Source organism: Pecten maximus, chromosome 1 (genome assembly GCF_902652985.1).
Source record: "Pecten maximus chromosome 1, xPecMax1.1, whole genome shotgun sequence".
In the NCBI taxonomy this organism is placed as follows: Eukaryota; Metazoa; Mollusca; class Bivalvia; order Pectinida; family Pectinidae; genus Pecten; species Pecten maximus.
Window position 1 is genome coordinate 26746278 of NC_047015.1, and position 22635 is coordinate 26768912.

General features: G+C 37.4%; 1 protein-coding gene across 1 annotated transcript in view; it reads left to right on the plus strand.

The window, feature by feature from the left end:
* Positions 1 to 22635, plus strand: part of LOC117329052 (synaptotagmin-15-like) — a 145877-nt gene that overhangs the window by 15466 nt on the left and 107776 nt on the right. The window contains exon 2 of the mRNA XM_033886752.1: positions 17951 to 18140. Coding sequence (XP_033742643.1) covers positions 17951 to 18140 — 190 coding nt within the window. The remainder of the gene's footprint in view (positions 1 to 17950; positions 18141 to 22635) is intronic.

The window sequence follows — 22635 nt, forward strand, 5'->3', positions numbered from 1 at the left end:
CACTGTACAGTGCACTGTACATACCTCATGTCGGACCGACAGTACACTGTACAGTGCACTGTACATACCTCATGTCGGACCGACAGTAAGTACACTGTACATACCTCATGTCGGACCGACAGTAAGTACACTGTAAAGTACATTGTACATACCTCATGTCAGACAAACAGTAAGTACACTGTACAGTACACTGTACATACCTCATGTCAGACAAACAGTAAGTACACTGTATAGTACACTGTACATACCTCATGTCTGACAAACAGTAAGTACACTGTACAGTACACTGTACATACACTGTACCTCCTGTCGGACCGACAGTACACTGTACAGTGCACTGTACATACCTCATGTCGGACCGACAGTAAGTACACTGTACAGTACACTGTACATACCTCATGTCAGACCGACATTAAGTACACTGTACATACCTCATGTCGGACCGATAACAGCTACATTGTACTGACTTCTAGTACATTACAGAAAAAGATATTAGCACCTTTTCTATCATATAGCAGAGTAGGTTCTCATATACACTATATATATATTTTCTATAATAAATACTAAGCAGATGCAGAGGCCTGTTCTTCTTGTTCGAAATTGTGCACTGTCCAATATAGACCTCGTTTTGTTTGGCAACCAGAACCTACAGGATCAAAGACGATACTCTATCCTTTTAGTCTAAAGTTAACTCTGGTTAGAGATCGTGCGTCTGTACGAGAACTCTTGGTACAGCCAATGTCGTGTACACGAATGCTCATAAAAGTCCACATAAATATTGAATAATATAGAATTTTCCAGGAAAATACTTTTTTTCTATTTCACATCAAACTAAATAATTAGATTATGTGCGTTTGGATGACAAGCGGATAGTAAATGGGCTGGTATCCTACACAACTCATTTATTCTCACATAGGCACGTGTCAATCAAATCCAGTCTGAAAACCAGCATTGTCCGCTTCATGCTAACCCGTGCATCTATCTAGAACATATCCATTTCTTAAAAATCATTCCTGATGCTGATTACGTTCTCTATTCACAAATCGAACCTCTCTAAATTGATGAATTTTGTACCGAAGTATCAATACATCTAAAGCAGAACTTCACTATACATGTTTGAGACAAAGCTGAAAATACGATGTTCCATGATGGACTGTATGATTTCAGATTAGTAAAAGTAATTTCCAGTTCTTAAGGAGTGCAGAGACATGGAATTGTTTAGAACAAATGCTCAAGACCTGAGTATTAATAAACTGTGTTTACCAAAGTCAGGTTTTATAGGAACACTCTGTACCAAAATGAAATCAACATGATTTAGACTTCCGGTTCAACATCTCCCGAGAGCATGTTTTTTCCGGTAAATGTATATGTATATTTGTATAAGTCAATGATATTGATTGATCTGGTGTAGTCTGTGCTAAGTTTGTTTACATGGGTCAATACTTGTTAGGAAAAAGTACTATTTCCGTTACACCTCTAATCCTGGGCTACATATTTTGGAACTCATGAATCTTTTCCCTGACTTGTTAAACTCTATGATGCCGTTAGTACAACACACTTGTTACAGTCCATCCTTACCACTGAAATATCTACTCAGTTTTTAACACCCATCCTTACCACTGAAATATCTACTCAGTTTTTAACACCCATCCTTACTATTTAAATACGTACTTAGTTTTAACACCCATCCTTACAACTGAAATATCTACTCAGTTTTTAACACCTATCCTTACCACTGAAATATCTACTCAGTTTTTACTACCCATCCTTACCACTGAAATATCTACTCAGTTTTAACACACATCCTTACCACTGAAATATCTACTAAGTTTTTAACACCCATCCTTACCACTAAAATATCTACTCAGTTTTTACTACCCATCCTTACTATTTAAATACGTACTCAGTTTTTACTACCCATCCTTACCATTTAAATACGTACTCAGTTTTTAACACCCATCCTTACCATTTAAATACGTACTCAGTTTTTAACACCCATCCTTACCATTTAAATACGTACTCAGTTTTTAACACCAATCCTTACCATTTAAATACGTACTCAGTTTTTACTACCCATCCTTACCACTGAAATATCTACTCAGTTTTTAACACCCATCCTTACCATTTAAATATCTACTCAGTTTTTAACACCCATCCTCACCATTTAAATACGTACTCAGTTTTTAATACCCATCCTTACCATTTAAATACGTACTCAGTTTTTAACACCCATCCTTACCATTTAAATACGTACTCAGTTTTTACTACCCATCCTTACCATTTAAATACGAACTCAGTTTTTAACACCCATCCTTACCATTTAAATACGTACTCAGTTTTTACTACCCATCCTTACCATTTAAATACGTACTCAGTTTTTAACACCCATCCTTACCATTTAAATACGTTCTCAGTTTTTACTACCCATCCTTACAACTGAAATATCTACTCAGTTTTTAACACCCATCCTTACCATTTAAATACCTACTCAGTTTTTAACACCCATCCTCACCATTTAAATACCTACTCAGTTTTTAATACCCATCCTTACCATTTAAATACGTACTCAGTTTTTACTACCCATCCTTACCATTTAAATACCTACTCAGTTTTTAACACCCATCCTTACCACTGAAATATCTACTCAGTTTTTAACACCCATTCTTACCATTTAAATACGTACTCAGTTTTTACTACCCATCCTTACCATTTAAATACGTACTCAGTTTTTAACACCCATTCTTACCATTTAAATACGTACTCAGTTTTTAACACCTATCCTTACCATTTAAATACGTACTCAGTTTTTACTACCCATCCTTACCATTTAAATACGTACTTAGTTTTTACTACTCATCCTTACCACTGAAATATCTACTCAGTTTTTACTACCCATCCTTACCACTGAAATATCTACTCAGTTTTTAACACCCATCCTTACCATTTAAATATCTACTCAGTTTTTACTACCCATCCTTACCATTTAAATACGTATTCAGTTTTTACTACCCATCCTTACCACTGAAATATCTACTCAGTTTTAACACACATCCTTACCACTGAAATATCTACTCAGTTTTAACACCCATCCTTACCACTGAAATATCTACTCAGTTTTTAACACCCATCCTTACCACTGAAATATCTACTCAGTTTTAACACACATCCTTACCACTGAAATATCTACTCAGTTTTTACTACCCATCCTTACCATTTAAATACGTACTCAGTTTTTAATACCCATCCTTACCATTTAAATACGTACTTAGTTTTTACTACCCATCCTTACCATTTAAATACGTACTCAGTTTTTAACACCCATCCTTACCATTTAAATATCTACTCAGTTTTTACTACCCATCCTTACTATTTAAATATCTACTCAGTTTTTACTACCCATCCTTACCATTTAAATACGTACTTAGTTTTTACTACCCATCCTTACCATTTAAATATCTACTCAGTTTTTACTACCCATCCCTACCATTTAAATACGTACTCAGTTTTTACTACCCATCCTTACCATTTAAATACGTACTCAGTTTTTAACACCCATCCTTACCATTTAAATATCTACTCAGTTTTTACTACCCATCCCTACCATTTAAATATCTACTCAGTTTTTAACACCCATCCTTACCACTGAAATATCTACTCAGTTTTAACACACATCCTTACCACTGAAATATCTACTCAGTTTTACTACCCATCCTTACCATTTAAATACGTACTCAGTTTTTAATACCCATCCTTACCATTTAAATACGTACTTAGTTTTTACTACCCATCCTTACCATTTAAATACGTACTCAGTTTTTAACACCCATCCTTACCATTTAAATATCTACTCAGTTTTTACTACCCATCCTTACTATTTAAATATCTACTCAGTTTTTACTACCCATCCTTACCATTTAAATACGTACTTAGTTTTTACTACCCATCCTTACCATTTAAATATCTACTCAGTTTTTACTACCCATCCTTACCATTTAAATATCTACTCAGTTTTTACTACCCATCCCTACCATTTAAATACGTACTCAGTTTTTACTACCCATCCTTACCATTTAAATACGTACTCAGTTTTTAACACCCATCCTTACCATTTAAATATCTACTCAGTTTTTACTACCCATCCTTACCATTTAAATATCTACTCAGTTTTTACTACCCATCCCTACCATTTAAATACGTACTCAGTTTTTACTACCCATCCTTACCATTTAAATACGTACTCAGTTTTTAACACCCATCCTTACCATTTAAATATCTACTCAGTTTTTACTACCCATCCTTACCATTTAAATACGTACTCAGTTTTTAATACCCATCCTTACCATTTAAATACGTACTTAGTTTTTACTACCCATCCTTACCATTTAAATACGTACTCAGTTTTTAACACCCATCCTTACCATTTAAATATCTACTCAGTTTTTACTACCCATCCTTACTATTTAAATATCTACTCAGTTTTTACTACCCATCCTTACCATTTAAATACGTACTTAGTTTTTACTACCCATCCTTACCATTTAAATATCTACTCAGTTTTTACTACCCATCCCTACCATTTAAATACGTACTCAGTTTTTACTACCCATCCTTACCATTTAAATACGTACTCAGTTTTTAACACCCATCCTTACCATTTAAATATCTACTCAGTTTTTACTACCCATCCCTACCATTTAAATATCTACTCAGTTTTTAACACCCATCCTTACCACTGAAATATCTACTCAGTTTTTAACACACATCCTTACCACTGAAATATCTACTCAGTTTTTACTACCCATCCTTACCATTTAAATACGTACTCAGTTTTTAATACCCATCCTTACCATTTAAATACGTACTCAGTTTTTACTACCCATCCTTACCATTTAAATATCTACTCAGTTTTTAACACCCATCCTTACCATTTAAATACGAACTCAGTTTTTACTACCCATCCTTACCATTTAAATATCTACTCAGTTTTTACTACCCATCCTTACCATTTAAATACGTACTCAGTTTTTACTACCCATCCTTACCATTTAAATACGTACTCAGTTTTTACTACCCATCCTTACCATTTAAATACGTACTCAGTTTTTACTACCCATCCTTACCATTTAAATACGTACTCAGTTTTTACTACCCATCCTTACCATTTAAATACGTACTCAGTTTTTACTACCCATCCTTACCATTTAAATATCTACTCAGTTTTTACTACCCATCCTTACTATTTAAATATCTACTCAGTTTTTACTACCCATCCTTACCATTTAAATACGTACTCAGTTTTTACTACCCATCCTTACCATTTAAATACGTACTCAGTTTTTAACACCCATCCTTACCATTTAAATATCTACTCAGTTTTTACTACCCATCCTTACCATTTAAATACGTACTCAGTTTTTACTACCCATCCCTACCATTTAAATACGTACTCAGTTTTTACTACCCATCCTTACCATTTAAATACGTACTCAGTTTTTAACACCCATCCTTACCATTTAAATATCTACTCAGTTTTTACTACCCATCCCTACCATTTAAATATCTACTCAGTTTTTAACACCCATCCTTACCACTGAAATATCTACTCAGTTTTAACACACATCCTTACCACTGAAATATCTACTCAGTTTTTACTACCCATCCTTACCATTTAAATACGTACTCAGTTTTTAATACCCATCCTTACCATTTAAATACGTACTCAGTTTTTACTACCCATCCTTACCATTTAAATACGTACTTAGTTTTTACTACCCATCCTTACCATTTAAATACGTACTCAGTTTTTACTACCCATCCTTACCATTTAAATACGTACTCAGTTTTTACTACCCATCCTTACCATTTAAATACGTACTCAGTTTTTACTACCCATCCTTACCACTGAAAAATCTACTCAGTTTTTAACACCCATCCTTACCATTTAAATACGTACTCAGTTTTTACTACCCATCCTTACCACTGAAAAATCTACTCAGTTTTTAACACCCATCCTTACCATTTCAATATCTACTCAGTTTTTACTACCCATCCTTACCATTTAAATATCTACTCAGTTTTTAACACCCATCCTTACCATTTAAATATCTACTCAGTTTTTACTACCCATCCCTACCATTTAAATATCTACTCAGTTTTTACTACCCATCCCTACCATTTAAATATCTACTCAGTTTTTAATACCCATCCTTACCATTTAAATACGTACTCAGTTTTTAACACCCATCCTTACCATTTAAATATCTACTCAGTTTTTAACACCCATCCTTACCATTTAAATACGTACTCAGTTTTTAACACCCATCCTTACCATTTAAATACGTACTCAGTTTTTAACACCCATCCTTACCACTGAAATATCTACTCAGTTTTAACACACATCCTTACCACTGAAATATCTACTCAGTTTTTACTACCCATCCTTACCATTTAAATACGTACTCAGTTTTTAATACCCATCCTTACCATTTAAATACGTACTCAGTTTTTACTACCCATCCTTACCATTTAAATACGTACTCAGTTTTTACTACCCATCCTTACCATTTAAATACGTACTCAGTTTTTACTACCCATCCTTACCATTTAAATATCTACTCAGTTTTTACTACCCATCCTTACTATTTAAATATCTACTCAGTTTTTACTACCCATCCCTACCATTTAAATACGTACTCAGTTTTTACTACCCATCCCTACCATTTAAATACGTACTCAGTTTTTACTACCCATCCTTACCATTTAAATACGTACTCAGTTTTTAACACCCATCCTTACCATTTAAATATCTACTCAGTTTTTACTACCCATCCCTACCATTTAAATATCTACTCAGTTTTTAACACCCATCCTTACCACTGAAATATCTACTCAGTTTTTACTACCCATCCTTACCATTTAAATACGTACTCAGTTTTTAATACCCATCCTTACCATTTAAATACGTACTCAGTTTTTACTACCCATCCCTACCATTTAAATATCTACTCAGTTTTTAACACCCATCCTTACCATTTAAATACGTACTCAGTTTTTAATACCCATCCTTACCATTTAAATACGTACTTAGTTTTTACTACCCATCCTTACCATTTAAATACGTACTCAGTTTTTACTACCCATCCTTACCATTTAAATACGTACTCAGTTTTTACTACCCATCCTTACCATTTAAATACGTACTCAGTTTTTAACACCCATCCTTACCATTTAAATATCTACTCAGTTTTTACTACCCATCCCTACCATTTAAATATCTACTCAGTTTTTAACACCCATCCTTACCATTTAAATACGTACTCAGTTTTTAACACCAATCCTTACCATTTAAATACGTACTCAGTTTTTACTACCCATCCCTACCATTTAAATATCTACTCAGTTTTTAATACCCATCCTTACCATTTAAATACGTACTCAGTTTTTAACACCCATCCTTACCATTTAAATATCTACTCAGTTTTTAACACCCATCCTTACCATTTAAATACGTACTCAGTTTTTAACACCCATCCTTACCATTTAAATACGTACTCAGTTTTTAACACCCATCCTTACCATTTAAATATCTACTCAGTTTTTACTACTCATCCTTACCATTTAAATATCTACTCAGTTTTTACTACCCATCCTTACCATTTAAATATCTACTCAGTTTTTACTACCCATCCTTACCATTTAAATATCTACTCAGTTTTTACTACCCATCCTTACCATTTAAATATCTACTCAGTTTTTACTACTCATCCTTACCATTTAAATATCTACTCAGTTTTTACTACCCATCCTTACCATTTAAATACGTACTCAGTTTTTACTACCCATCCTTACCATTTAAATACGTACTCAGTTTTTAACACCCATCCTTACCATTTAAATATCTACTCAGTTTTTACTACCCATCCCTACCATTTAAATATCTACTCAGTTTTTAACACCCATTCTTACCATTTAAATACGTACTCAGTTTTTACTACCCATCCTTACCACTGAAATATCTACTCAGTTTTTACTACCCATCCTTACCATTTAAATACGTACTCAGTTTTTAACACCCATCCTTACCATTTAAATACGTACTCAGTTTTTACTACCCATCCTTACCATTTAAATACGTACTCAGTTTTTAACACCCATCCTTACCATTTAAATACGTACTCAGTTTTTACTACCCATCCTTACCATTTAAATATCTACTCAGTTTTTACTACCCATCCTTACCATTTAAATACGTACTCAGTTTTTAACACCCATCCTTACCATTTAAATATCTACTCAGTTTTTACTACCCATCCCTACCATTTAAATATCTACTCAGTTTTTAACACCCATCCTCACCATTTAAATACGTACTCAGTTTTTAACACCAATCCTTACCATTTAAATACGTACTTAGTTTTTACTACCCATCCTTACCACTGAAATATCTACTCAGTTTTTAACACCCATCCTTACCATTTAAATACGTACTCAGTTTTTACTACCCATCCTTACCATTTAAATACGTACTCAGTTTTTAATACCCATCCTTACCATTTAAATACGTACTCAGTTTTTAACACCCATCCTTACCATTTAAATACGTACTTAGTTTTTACTACCCAATCTTACCATTTAAATACGTACTCAGTTTTTAACACCCATCCTTACCATTTAAATACGTACTCAGTTTTTACTACAGTTCTTATGCTTACAACTTAATACCTACTCAGTTTTTAACACTCATCCTTACCACTTAACACCTACTCAGTTTTTAACACCCATCCTTACCATTTAAATACCTACTCGGTTACTACAACATATGCTTCATACCTACTCAGTTTTTACAACAGATGGTCCCCACTTAAATACCTTTATTGTCGTGTGTGTCGTCATCCCCAGTACAAACAGCGTGTGACTACTAACCTTGTCGTGTGTGTCGTCATCCTCAGTACAAACAGTGTGTGACTACACTAACATTGTCGTGTGTCGTCATCCCCAGTACAAACAGCGTGTGACTACTAACCTTGTCGTGTGTGTCGTCATCCCCAGTACAAACAGCGTGTGACTACTAACACTGTCGTGTGTGTCGTCATCCCCAGTACAAACAGCGTGTGACTACTAACCTTGTCGTGTGTGTCGTCATCCTCAGTACAAACAGTGTGTGACTACACTAACATTGTCGTGTGTCGTCATCCCCAGTACAAACAGCGTGTGACTACTAACACTGTCGTGTGTGTCGTCATCCCCAATACAAACAGTGTGTGACTACACTAACATTGTCGTGTGTCTTCATCCCCAGTACAAACAGTGTGTGACTACTAACATTGTCGTGTGTCGTCATCCCCAGTACAAACAGTGTGTGACTACTAACATTGCCGTGTGTGTCGTCATCCCCAGTACAAACAGTGTGTGTCACTACTAACATTGTCGTGTGTCGTCATCCCCAGTACAAACAGTGTGTGACTACACTAACATTGTCGTGTGTGTCGTCATCCCCAGTACAAACAGTGTGTGACTACTAACATTGCCGTGTGTGTCGTCATCCCCAGTACAAACAGCGTGTGACTACTAACATTGCCGTGTTTGTCGCCATTCCCAGTACAAACAGTGTGTCACTACTAACATTGCCGTGTGTGTCGTCATCCCCAGTACAAACAGTGTGTGACTACACTAACATTGCCGTGTTTGTCGTCATCCCCAGTACAAACAGTGTGTCACTACTAACATTGTCGTGTGTGTCGTCATCCTCAGTACAAACAGTGTGTGACTACTAACATTGCCGTGTTTGTCGCCATTCCCAGTACAAACAGCGTGTGACTACTAACACTGTCGTGTGTGTCGCCATTCCCAGTACAAACAGTGTGTGTCACTACTAACACTGTCGTGTGTGTCGTCATCCCCAGTACAAACAGTGTGTGACTACTAACCTTGTCGTGTGTGTCGTCATCCCCAGTACAAACAGTGTGTCACTACTAACACTGTCGTGCGTGTCGTCATCCCCAGTACAAACAGTGTGTGACTACTAACATTGTCGTGTGTGTCGTCATCCCCAGTACAAACAGTGTGTCACTACTAACACTGTCGTGTGTGTCGTCATCCCCAGTACAAACAGTGTGTCACTACTAACACTGTCGTGTGTGTCGTCATCCCCAGTACAAACAGTGTGTCACTACTAACACTGTCGTGTGTGTCGTCATCCCCAGTACAAACAGTGTGTGACTACACTAACATTGCCGTGTGTGTCGCCATCCCCAGTACAAACAGTGTGTCACTACTAACATTGTCGTGTGTCGTCATCCCCAGTACAAACAGTGTGTCACTACTAACATTGTCGTGTGTGTCGTCATCCCCAGTACGAACAGTGTGTGACTACTAACCTTGCCGTGTGTGTCGTCATCCCCAGTACAAACAGTGTGTGTCACTACTAACATTGTCGTGTGTGTCGTCATCCCCAGTACAAACAGTGTGTGACTACACTAACATTTTCGTGTGTGTCGTCATCCTCAGTACAAACAGTGTGTCACTACTAACATTGTCGTGTGTCGTCATCCCCAGTACAAACAGTGTGTCACTACTAACATTGTCGTGTGTGTCGTCATCCCCAGTACAAACAGCGTGTGACTACTAACCTTGTCGTGTGTGTCGTCATCCCCATCACAAACAGTGTGTGACTACACTAACATTGCCGTGTGTGTCGCCATCCCCAGTACAAACAGTGTGTCACTACTAACATTGTCGTGTGTCGTCATCCCCAGTACAAACAGTGTGTCACTACTAACATTGCCGTGTGTGTCGTCATCCCCAGTACAAACAGTGTGTCACTACTAACATTGTCGTGTGTCGTCATCCCCAGTACGAACAGTGTGTGACTACTAACATTGTCGTGTGTCGTCATCCCCAGTACAAACAGTGTGTCACTACTAACATTGCCGTGTTTGTCGCCATTCCCAGTACAAACAGTGTGTGACTACTAACATTGCCGTGTTTGTCGTCATCCCCAGTACAAACAGCGTGTGACTACTAACATTGTCGTGTGTCGTCATCCCCAGTACAAACAGTGTGTCACTACTAACATTGCCGTGTTTGTCGCCATTCCCAGTACAAACAGTGTGTGACTACTAACATTGCCGTGTTTGTCGTCATCCCCAGTACAAACAGCGTGTGACTACTAACATTGTCGTGTGTCGTCATCCCCAGTACAAACAGTGTGTGACTACTAACATTGTCGTGTGTGTCGTCATCCCCAGTACGAACAGTGTGTGACTACTAACCTTGCCGTGTGTGTCGTCATCCCCAGTACAAACAGTGTGTGTCACTACTAACATTGTCGTGTGTGTCGTCATCCCCAGTACAAACAGTGTGTGACTACTAACCTTGTCGTGTGTGTCGTCATCCCCAGTACAAACAGTGTGTGACTACACTAACATTTTCGTGTGTGTCGTCATCCCCAGTACAAACAGTGTGTCACTACTAACATTGTCGTGTGTCGTCATCCCCAGTACAAACAGTGTGTCACTACTAACATTGTCGTGTGTGTCGTCATCCCCAGTACAAGCAGCGTGTGACTACTAACCTTGTCGTGTGTGTCGTCATCCCCATCACAAACAGTGTGTGACTACACTAACATTGCCGTGTGTGTCGCCATCCCCAGTACAAACAGTGTGTCACTACTAACATTGTCGTGTGTCGTCATCCCCAGTACAAACAGTGTGTCACTACTAACATTGTCGTGTGTCGTCATCCCCAGTACGAACAGTGTGTGACTACTAACATTGTCGTGTGTCGTCATCCCCAGTACAAACAGTGTGTCACTACTAACATTGCCGTGTTTGTCGCCATTCCCAGTACAAACAGTGTGTCACTACTAACATTGTCGTGTGTCGTCATCCCCAGTACGAACAGTGTGTGACTACTAACATTGTCGTGTGTCGTCATCCCCAGTACAAACAGCGTGTGACTACTAACATTGTCGTGTGTCGTCATCCCCAGTACAAACAGTGTGTCACTACTAACATTGTCGTGTGTGTCGTCATCCCCAGTACAAACAGTGTGTCACTACTAACATTGCCGTGTTTGTCGCCATTCCCAGTACAAACAGTGTGTCACTACTAACATTGCCGTGTTTGTCGTCATCCCCAGTACAAACAGCGTGTGACTACTAACATTGTCGTGTGTCGTCATCCCCAGTACAAACAGTGTGTCACTACTAACATTGTCGTGTGTCGTCATCCCCAGTACAAACAGCGTGTGACTACACTAACATTGTCGTGTGTCGTCATCCCCAGTACAAACAGCGTGTGACTACACTAACATTGTCGTGTGTGTCGTCATCCCCAGTACAAACAGTGTGTGACTACTAACCTTGTCGTGCGTGTCGCCATTCCCAGTACAAACAGTGTGTGACTACTAACCTTGTCGTGTGTGTCGTCATCCCCAGTACAAACAGCGTGTGACTACACTAACATTGTCGTGTGTGTCGTCATCCCCAGTACAAACAGCGTGTGACTACTAACCTTGTCGTGTGTGTCGTCATCCCCAGTACAAACAGTGTGTGACTACACTAACCTTGTCGTGCGTGTCGCCATTCCCAGTACAAACAGTGTGTGACTACTAACCTTGTCGTGTGTGTCGTCATCCCCAGTACAAACAGCGTGTGACTACACTAACATTGTCGTGTGTGTCGTCATCCCCAGTACAAACAGCGTGTGACTACTAACCTTGTCGTGTGTGTCGTCATCCCCAGTACAAACAGTGTGTGACTACACTAACATTGTCGTGTGTGTCGCCATCCCCAGTACAAACAGTGTGTGACTACTAACATTGTCGTGTGTGTCGTCATCCCCAGTACAAACAGCGTGTGACTACTAACATTGCCGTGTGTGTCGCCATTCCCAGTACAAACAGTGTGTCACTACTAACATTGTCGTGTGTCGTCATCCCCAGTACAAACAGCGTGTGACTACTAACATTGCCGTGTTTGTCGCCATTCCCAGTACAAACAGTGTGTCACTACTAACATTGTCGTGTGTCGTCATCCCCAGTACAAACAGTGTGTGACTACACTAACATTGTCGTGTGTCGTCATCCCCAGTACAAACAGTGTGTGACTACTAACATTGTCGTGTGTGTCGTCATCCTCAGTACAAACAGTGTGTGTGACTACTAACATTGTCGTGTGTCGTCATCCCCAGTACAAACAGTGTGTCACTACTAACATTGTCGTGTTTGTCGCCATTCCCAGTACAAACAGTGTGTCACTACTAACATTGTCGTGTGTGTCGTCATCCCCAGTACAAACAGTGTGTCACTACTAACATTGTCGTGTTTGTCGCCATTCCCAGTACAAACAGTGTGTCACTACTAACATTGCCGTGTTTGTCGCCATTCCCAGTACAAACAGTGTGTCACTACTAACATTGCCGTGTGTGTCGTCATTCTCAGTACAAACAGTGTGTCACTACTAACATTGCCGTGTTTGTCACCATTCCCAGTACAAACAACAGCCCACACATTTCTGTAAAACGTAACTCTCGATGACGGCACTAACATGCCATTATGAGCATTGTAATGTGAAGCAGTTCATTTCAAGCCCAATTCCCTTGTCGATTTCCCCACCTAGAATCATCTCACAACAAGTTTCAATCACTTTATGTGATTGTCTTTATTGTTTTGGGATCCAATCTTTTCGGTTTCGTTCTGTAGTGGAAACACTTCACTCCACAATAGTACTCGTCTGGTGGAAGTTATTTGTTACTCTGACAAAATGAAAAATAGGCTTTATTTTTAAAATGTCCACATGATGGTGTTCTTTCCGCATTTCGTTTTGCAATGTGATACTATTAAATGGTGACGCGAGATCAAAACGGTCATAATGAGATTTGTTCCTAATGTTAAAGTGAACCTTCACACATTGTATCTGTTACATTGAAAGATGATGTCCTGTGGAATCGGCCCTTAGATTCTGTAGGTTACGGCATGTCGATTTCTGTAGAATATTCCAATCACAAAGTCAAAGTTTGACGATTCCCATTAGACCTGCCCGTCAGAAGGTCACGCGCGGTATATCAATGTCCATTGAATGTTCCGATCAGAGGGTCACGCACGGTATATCAGTGTCCATTGAATGTTCCGATCAGAAGATGGTATGCCGATTTCCATTGAACTTATTTTCATTCTTATGTGTAAGTTGCTATTTTTACACGAGGAAAATCGTGTAAATGTTCATTTCACATAATAAATCAAAACAGTTCACTCCAATGCGTATTAGACAAAATGATTTCTATATGTTTGTGCTCACTTTTGACATTGTCTTTTATATGTTAATATATTTCACACGGAAGACGATAGCATTGATTATTCACTTGATGACGTTGAACAACTGTAGAGAAGCTACCATTATCTTAAGGACCTTTCTAATCGAAATGGATATGATGGTAGCATGCAGACGCCGCTGATTGGATAGGCGTGACTAGCTTGTTTGTCGTTTTTGTCAGTGTTAACACGTTAAGCAATAGAATGAAAGACGACATCCGACACCAAAGGTCTACGCTCACGGTGCCGACATCACTTGTCTCTGTCTCTTTGCTGAATATCCCACCAATAATACAATCGGATACTGTATTATGCAACGTTCCACCTACCAACGAAAAGGAGGTCACGTCTAGGGGATTGGTCGTTGCTTCAGAAAACGCAATCAAACAGATGAAGAATGAAGCATGTCACTGCTTCGAAAGTCTCCTATTCAGAACAGTTAAGATGGTATTAACGAATTTGAAAGCAACTTCGTCAGATGTGAAACACCCCGTAAATACATAGTCTCCTTTTATATTACACTGTAGCACGACCAGGGACTTTCTTGTTGTGGTAGACACATCGCTATCTCCCCTGGTGATAGAAATCAGCGACTACGGACACAGTCGGTCATCGTAACAGATTAAATATGTAAACCTGACTTATCACAGGACAACTGACACGTCGGCTAATGAACACACCTCTCCATGTTCAGTAAACAACGGACACGTCGGCTAATGAACACACCTCTCCGTGTTCAGTAAACAACGGACACGTCGGCTAATGAACACACCTCTCAGTGTTCAGTAAACAACGGACACGTCGGCTAATGAACACACCTCTCCATGTTCAGTAAACAACGGACACGTCGGCTGTTGAACACACCTCTCCATGTTCAGTAAACAACGTACACGTCGGCTGTTGAACACACCTTTCCATGTTCAGTAAACAACGGATACGTCGGCTGTTGAACACACCTCTCAGTGTTCAGTAAACAACGGACACGTCGGTTAATGAACACGCCTTTCCATATTCAGTAAACAACGGACACGTCTGCTGTTGAACAATCCGTATATCATGTCGTCTTTTATACAGTGTGTATGTCATGTTCACATAAAAACGGAACCGTCGACTGGTAAACAGTCTTATATGGATATGTCAAAACAGTTGATTTTGTTTGATTTTGATCATTAAAAACATAACACTTACATCGATATGTAGAGTGTGTTGTTATCAGAGGTAGTCAGTAGAGTGTCGACACACATCAAAGCCGCTGTCGGCTGTGTATAGCCAGAGGTTTCCCTTATGTGGGTAGCCCAAGTATAGATATACTTTGTTTCAATGGTTTGAATCGAATAATTCGTCTGGCGCCAATAGTTAGATAAGGACATCATTATATTGCTGTAAATGTTATACAGTTTAACAGTTATAACGTCATCAGATTGTTTGAATCATGTTTTGTGTGAAACTTCATTACGCACAGAACTTTTTTTTTTTATCAGAATGCATTCGTCATCAGGCCATGCTTCATTAGATCGTATGCAGCTTTATCATACACGTACATATATCTGTCCTTTGGTATTGGAACTCTGAACATTTTACACTTACCGTTGCCATGCCTCTAGGTGAAGCTAACTAAATCCTATGTGTGTAATTATAGATGTTTACGCATGGTGATTAGGCATGCGCAATTGTACCAGAGACAAACGTAAACATAACTACTTGACTTAAAATCACCAGCGCTTGAGAAGGAATTAAAAGATACATCATTAAATTTTGGAAAATAGTAATAAACAATTCTAGCAGTAATGAAAATTTTAAAAAGACTTAAAAGTATCAATAAAACACCTGGTTCCAAGTACACGCTAAATAGGAATATTGTTGTCGGTAATCTACGGTATACTGACATGAGGGATCCGGCTGCAGCCGAATTCTCTACCGGAACATGATACTGGAGATACAGAGGTGTCCACTGAATTGAGTTCGTGAGAGTGGAAGATTATTGAAAAGAAAATTAAGATAAACGGAACTAAAAACCGGTTACGAGTTCCGTTTAAGAAAAATCGGAACTACTATTATAATCTTTAAAGACTTCCAGAGTCTCCAACGTCCAATCTCGTCACTGCTTGCTACATGTTACTACAGTGTAGCTGTGCGATATTCATACAGTATTATCTTAGACAATACGTATACTTAATCTGGTCGACCAAATTCAATAAATTGTTCCTTTCTTGTCCCTCATTTCTGTACATGATGATACTTACTTCGATACGATTGGTTTGACTGAAGAAGTCTAACCGATGTCATTTCTTGTGTCATTGATTTATTTGTTCTTTGGGAGAACTGAGATTTAAAGTCAGTTGTGAGCTTTTCATCTACAATAAATACTTCATTATTTTTCTTTGCAGTACAATATAGGGTTTACGTTAAGAATATAAGTGAGATATTTTCACTTTATTAAAAATAATTGCAGTAATTGCAATGAAAATGTAGCTTTTGACGAGAAAATGTACATTGTAATAGAATATCCATTGTTCTTGACAAATTTCAAGTATATTTCATCTCTCTTGGTGTTGAAAATTTTACATATTTTCCTCGTCTCTTTTGTTGGGGGATTCCAGAGACGCGTTGTGTTTAGCCAAAGAAGAACTCTGTGACCAATATATATCTTTGTCAAACAAATATCTGTCAAATAACATGACATTAGGCACAGGTCGTGTGGCAGCTGTACTGGTGTACTGGAGTTTAATTAAGCAGGCTTTGTTGTGTCCATCTAGGTGTTGTGTAGTACTCGTTGACCCGAATTAGTGTGTCACATGAACGTATCACCCGCTTTTGATGATGGTGAAATAAATTACATTGTGTTGATTGCCACAGGTATCGTGTTGTATTGTTTTGTACCTATTAATACGACAGGTGTCGTGTTGTACATATTAATACGACAAGTATCGTGTTGTGTTAATATATTGTGTTGTACATATTAATACGACATGTATCGTGTTGTGTTGTGTTGTACATCTTTATACGACAGGTATCTTGTTGTACATCTAAATACGACAGGTATCGTGTTGTATTGTGTTGTACATCTTTATACGACAGGTGTCTTGTTGTATTGTGTTGTACATATTAATACGACAGGTGTCGTGTTGTACATATTAATACGACAAGTATCGTGTTGTGTTAATATATTTTGTTGTACATATTGATACGACATGTATCGTGTTGTACATATTGATACGACATGTATCGTGTTGTACATATTGATACGACATGTATCGTGTTGTACATATTAATACGACATGTATCGTGTTGTACATATTAATACGACATACGTTTTACTGTACATTACATCACATTAGACAATATTTGTTTGACGTGTATTACCATATCATTGTGTGTGATGAACGTAATGTTTATTTAAACCGTGATATATCGGGAGGCTTCTCATCTTCGGTCATCCTTATGGCATTACAGAGTATGTAATATTAAAATATAGAAATCATGTTGTTAGATCATACTTTAGTCATCGACATTGTATTTGATTTGGGGAAAAATCGAGACGAGAGCCACGTGTACCAATTTGGGGTCTGTTTTAGGAACATGTTTTTATCAGTCGATAATCATTGTTGATACTGATTTTGATGCCTATTTTTCATTGCAGTGCCGTTAACAGTTGTCATTGTTGGGGCCGTGTGCAGTGCCTTCGTCTTGTCTCTCATCATGTACATCACCTGGAGGAGATGCTACAGACAACGCCGGAAGTCTTCCACATACGAACAAATCGTGTCGGACCATAAATCGTCCAACATACACGTTGAGAATGGCAGCGTCGTCCCCACCGCCTCTGTCAGGTAAATGGGATATATCACTTCTACAAGTCTAGTATACGATCAATCCGGGCACTCTATAATTTACACGTCACAGTAAGCGATGTCGGGTACACCAATCAATCACACATTGAAGGTTTGTGGTTTACGTGATGTACCGGACAATTAGATGGCTCTCATAACAATGGTACAGAATTATCTGCTTATATTCGTATTTAAGTCTTAGATCAATTGACCATGTACGATATTTAATTTTTAGAAATTCTACACAGATCTAGCTAATTGATTACAATATTTGCGCGGTCCTGATTGCGGCAGACATCAGAACAACCGGAAACAAATGTGGCAACTCTTTGTGTTTTTGACAGCAGGTATTGTCTTCTTCTTCTTCTTCTTCTTCTTCTCCAAATAAAGTTTGAATTTTATAACTTTCTTTATATACTGCGCCATTCGGATTGGTTTGGTACTGTTAAACGTCGTATCAAAACAATAAGACTTACTTAAATGGGCACGAACTTAAAATCGGATTTTAACGATTTCCCTTACATTGTAACAATGTCCAATACATCGTAATGTTGTCCCATTCATTGTAACGGTGTCCCATACATTGTAACGATTTCCCTTACATTGTAACAATGTCAATACATCGTAATGTTGTCCCATTCATTGTAACGATGTCCCATACATTGTAACGATTTCCCATACATTGTAACGATGACCCGTACATTGTAGCGATATCCCGAACATTTTAATGATGACAAATTCATTTTAACGATGTCCAATACATTGTAACGACGATCCGTACATTGTAACGATACCCCATACATTTTAATGGTGTCACATACATTTCAACGATGTCCAATACATTGCAACCATATCCCGTACATTGCAGCGATGTCACCTACATTGTAACGATGTCAAATACTCTGACCAAACCACTGGGGAGTAACATAGAATTGACTGATATCAGTAAAATATTAACACATTGAGTTCTGTATCATGTGATTATAAGATCAGCTTTCTCACGTGATTGGTATCACCACCATGTTTGAGATGTAAGTGATGTGATTGGATGATTTTACGGCTGACCTTGGTTCAGAAGTTCATCAGTAATCTAGTGTTCTGTCACCCATTCATCATTTCTTTGTTTCGTTTTCTCGTGTAATGGCATGTTTCCTAGGTACTGCTGAATCGATAATTTGACGTATCGCTGGAGTGTTACAGATTACTTATATATTAATCATCCAGTTGTAAAAACATTTGGGTTTGCATTTTAGCGGAAAATGTAAGGACAGTGACAGACAATGTTAAATAAATGTAGTCAAAATAAGAATATATAAAATTTACAGAGTACCTGGTATGAACGAGTTCATTCTTCGCTTGGTTTCAATTAGGGAAGACATTTGCTGTACGCGTTTTTTAGACACAATGATTTACAGACTCGCGTACAATATTGACCAGAAGTGTATGATTATCTTGTGATGATGTGTGGTTACGCTGTGGAAGAATTTAGTAATGTATGAGTATCTAGTGTACACTGTGGTACAATGTAGTAATGTATGATTTTCTAGTGTACACTGTGGTAGAATGTAGTAATGTATGAGTATCTAGTGTACACTGTGGTAGATTGTAGTAATGTATGATTATCTAGTGTACACTGTGGTAGAATGTAGTAATGTATGATTATCTTGTGATGATGTGTGGTTACGCTGTGGAAGAATTTAGTAATGTATGAGTATCTAGTGTACACTGTGGTACAATGTAGTAATGTATGATTTTCTAGTGTACACTGTGGTAGAATGTAGTAATGTATGAGTATCTAGTGTACACTGTGGTAGATTGTAGTAATGTATGATTATCTAGTGTACACTGTGGTAGAATGTAGTAATGTATGAGTATCAAGTGTACACTGGTAGAATGTAGTAGTGTATGATTATCCAGTGATGATGTGTAGTTAACAGTTACGATCGGACGGTAGAATGACGGAAGTAGGCCAGAGTCAATGGAAACGTACATATCATATATAAAATTGGTTTACGTTTGTTTTTTGGTGTAATAGACTTTGATAGATTAGTTATAACTATGACTGCGGTTTGTTTATACAGTTACCTCTACATTTGTTTTCGAGTTGTTAAAGCCTATCACCATACAGCACACGATATCTAGCTAGTGTTGGACTATGCAATGCTTTAGTTTAGACCCGAAACTCAAGGTCAGTTTGTGAATGCGCCAAACACATTGAAGAATAAACCAATGCATCAATACGACATGTTTGTAATTTATACATATAATTCCTTATCCTGGAAGATTGCCTTAGCAACCCCAATCCTAAATTTAACCAAGCTTTGTCCGATGTTTTCTGCGTCTCCAGTCCGCCACATAGTACCGTCCTCTGGAACAAATCGCTGTTTATTGGTCTCTCTGAAGATTACAAATTACCTACTTACTCTCACTGATCACTGCGGATAATTACCACAGGACAATAGTATACCACATTGACCTCGCTACCAAGTCTCGTGGAAAGGCAGATCTCGGGTACATTGTAGCCATAGTAGCGATTACCAGGGCCATCTGTTTATCCCATGAGAGCGAGGGTAGCGTTCATTTGGGTGAAAATTCAGCAACATTAGTCCATTTGTTGCCAAGAGTCGCGATGAGGCTCGGGCCATAAAAGCCTTGTGAGTATAAGAGGGGCATAAATGACTCATTGAATAAAGGTTTTCCTGGAATGATGAAACGAACAATTTTTATATATACAAAATGTACATCCCTACATCGCCTTATATTCATATAACCTCTTCTACAAATATCATTATATACCGATGATTCCTGTCTATATATATCATTATATACCGATGACTCCCTGTCTATATATATAATTATATACCGATAGCTTCCTGTCTATATATATAATTGTATACCGATAACTCCCTGTCTATATATATAATTATATACCGATAACTCCCTGTCTATATATATCATTATATCCCGATGACTCCCTGTCTATATATATATAATTATATACCGATAACTTCCTGTCTATATATATAATTATATACCGATAACTCCCTGTCTATATATATAATTATATACCGATAACTCCCTGTCTATATATATCATTATATCCCGATGACTGCTTGTCTATATATATAATTATATACCGATAACTCCCTGTCTATATATATAATTATATACCGATAACTCCCTGTCTATATATATCATTATATCCCGATAACTCCCTGTCTATATATATAATTATATACCGATAACTCCCTGTCTATATATATAATTATATACCGATAACTCCCTGTCTATATATATATCATTATATCCCGATGACTGCCTGTCTATATATATCATTATATACCGATGACTGCCTGTCTATATATATCATTATATACCGATGACTGCCTGTCTATATATATCATTATATACCGATAACTCCCTGTCTATATATATCATTATATACCGATAACTCCCTGTCTATATATATCATTATATACCGATAACTCCCTGTCTATATATATCATTATATACCGATAACTGCCTGTCTATATATATCATTATATACCGATAACTCCCTGTCTATATATATCATTATATCCCGATAACTCCCTGTCTATATATATCATTATATACCGATGACTCCCTGTCTATATATATAATTATATACCGATGACTCCCTGTCTATATATAATTATATACCGATAACTCCCTGTCTATATATATCATTATATACCGATAACTCCCTGTCTATATATATGATTATATACCGATGACTCCCTGTCTATATACAATGTATATAATTATATACCGATGACTCCCTGTCTATATATATAATTATATACCGATGACTCCCTGTCTATATACGTATATATCATTATATACCGATAACTCCCTGTCTATATATCATTATATACCGATGACTCCCTGTCTATATATATAATTACATACCGATGACTCCCTGTCTATATATATAATTATATACCGATGACTCCCTGTCTATATATATTGTTTTATATACCGATGACTCCCTGTCTATATATATTATTTTATATACCGATGACTCCCTGTCTATATAAATAATTATATACCGATGACTCCCTGTCTATATATATAATTATATACCGATGACTCCCTGTCTATATACGTATATATCATTATATACCAATGACTTCCTGTCTATATATATTATTTTATATACCGATGACTCCCTGTCTATATATATTATTATATACCGATGACTCCCTGTCTATATATATTATTTTATATACCGATGACTCCCTGTCTATATACGTATATATCATTATATACCGATGACTCCCTGTCTATATATATTATTTTATATACCGATGACTCCCTGTCTATATATATTATTTTATATACCGATGACTCCCTGTCTATAGATATAATTATATACCGATGACTCCCTGTCTATATATATAATTATATACCGATGACTCCCTGTCTATATACGTATATATCATTATATACCAATGACTTCCTGTCTATATATATA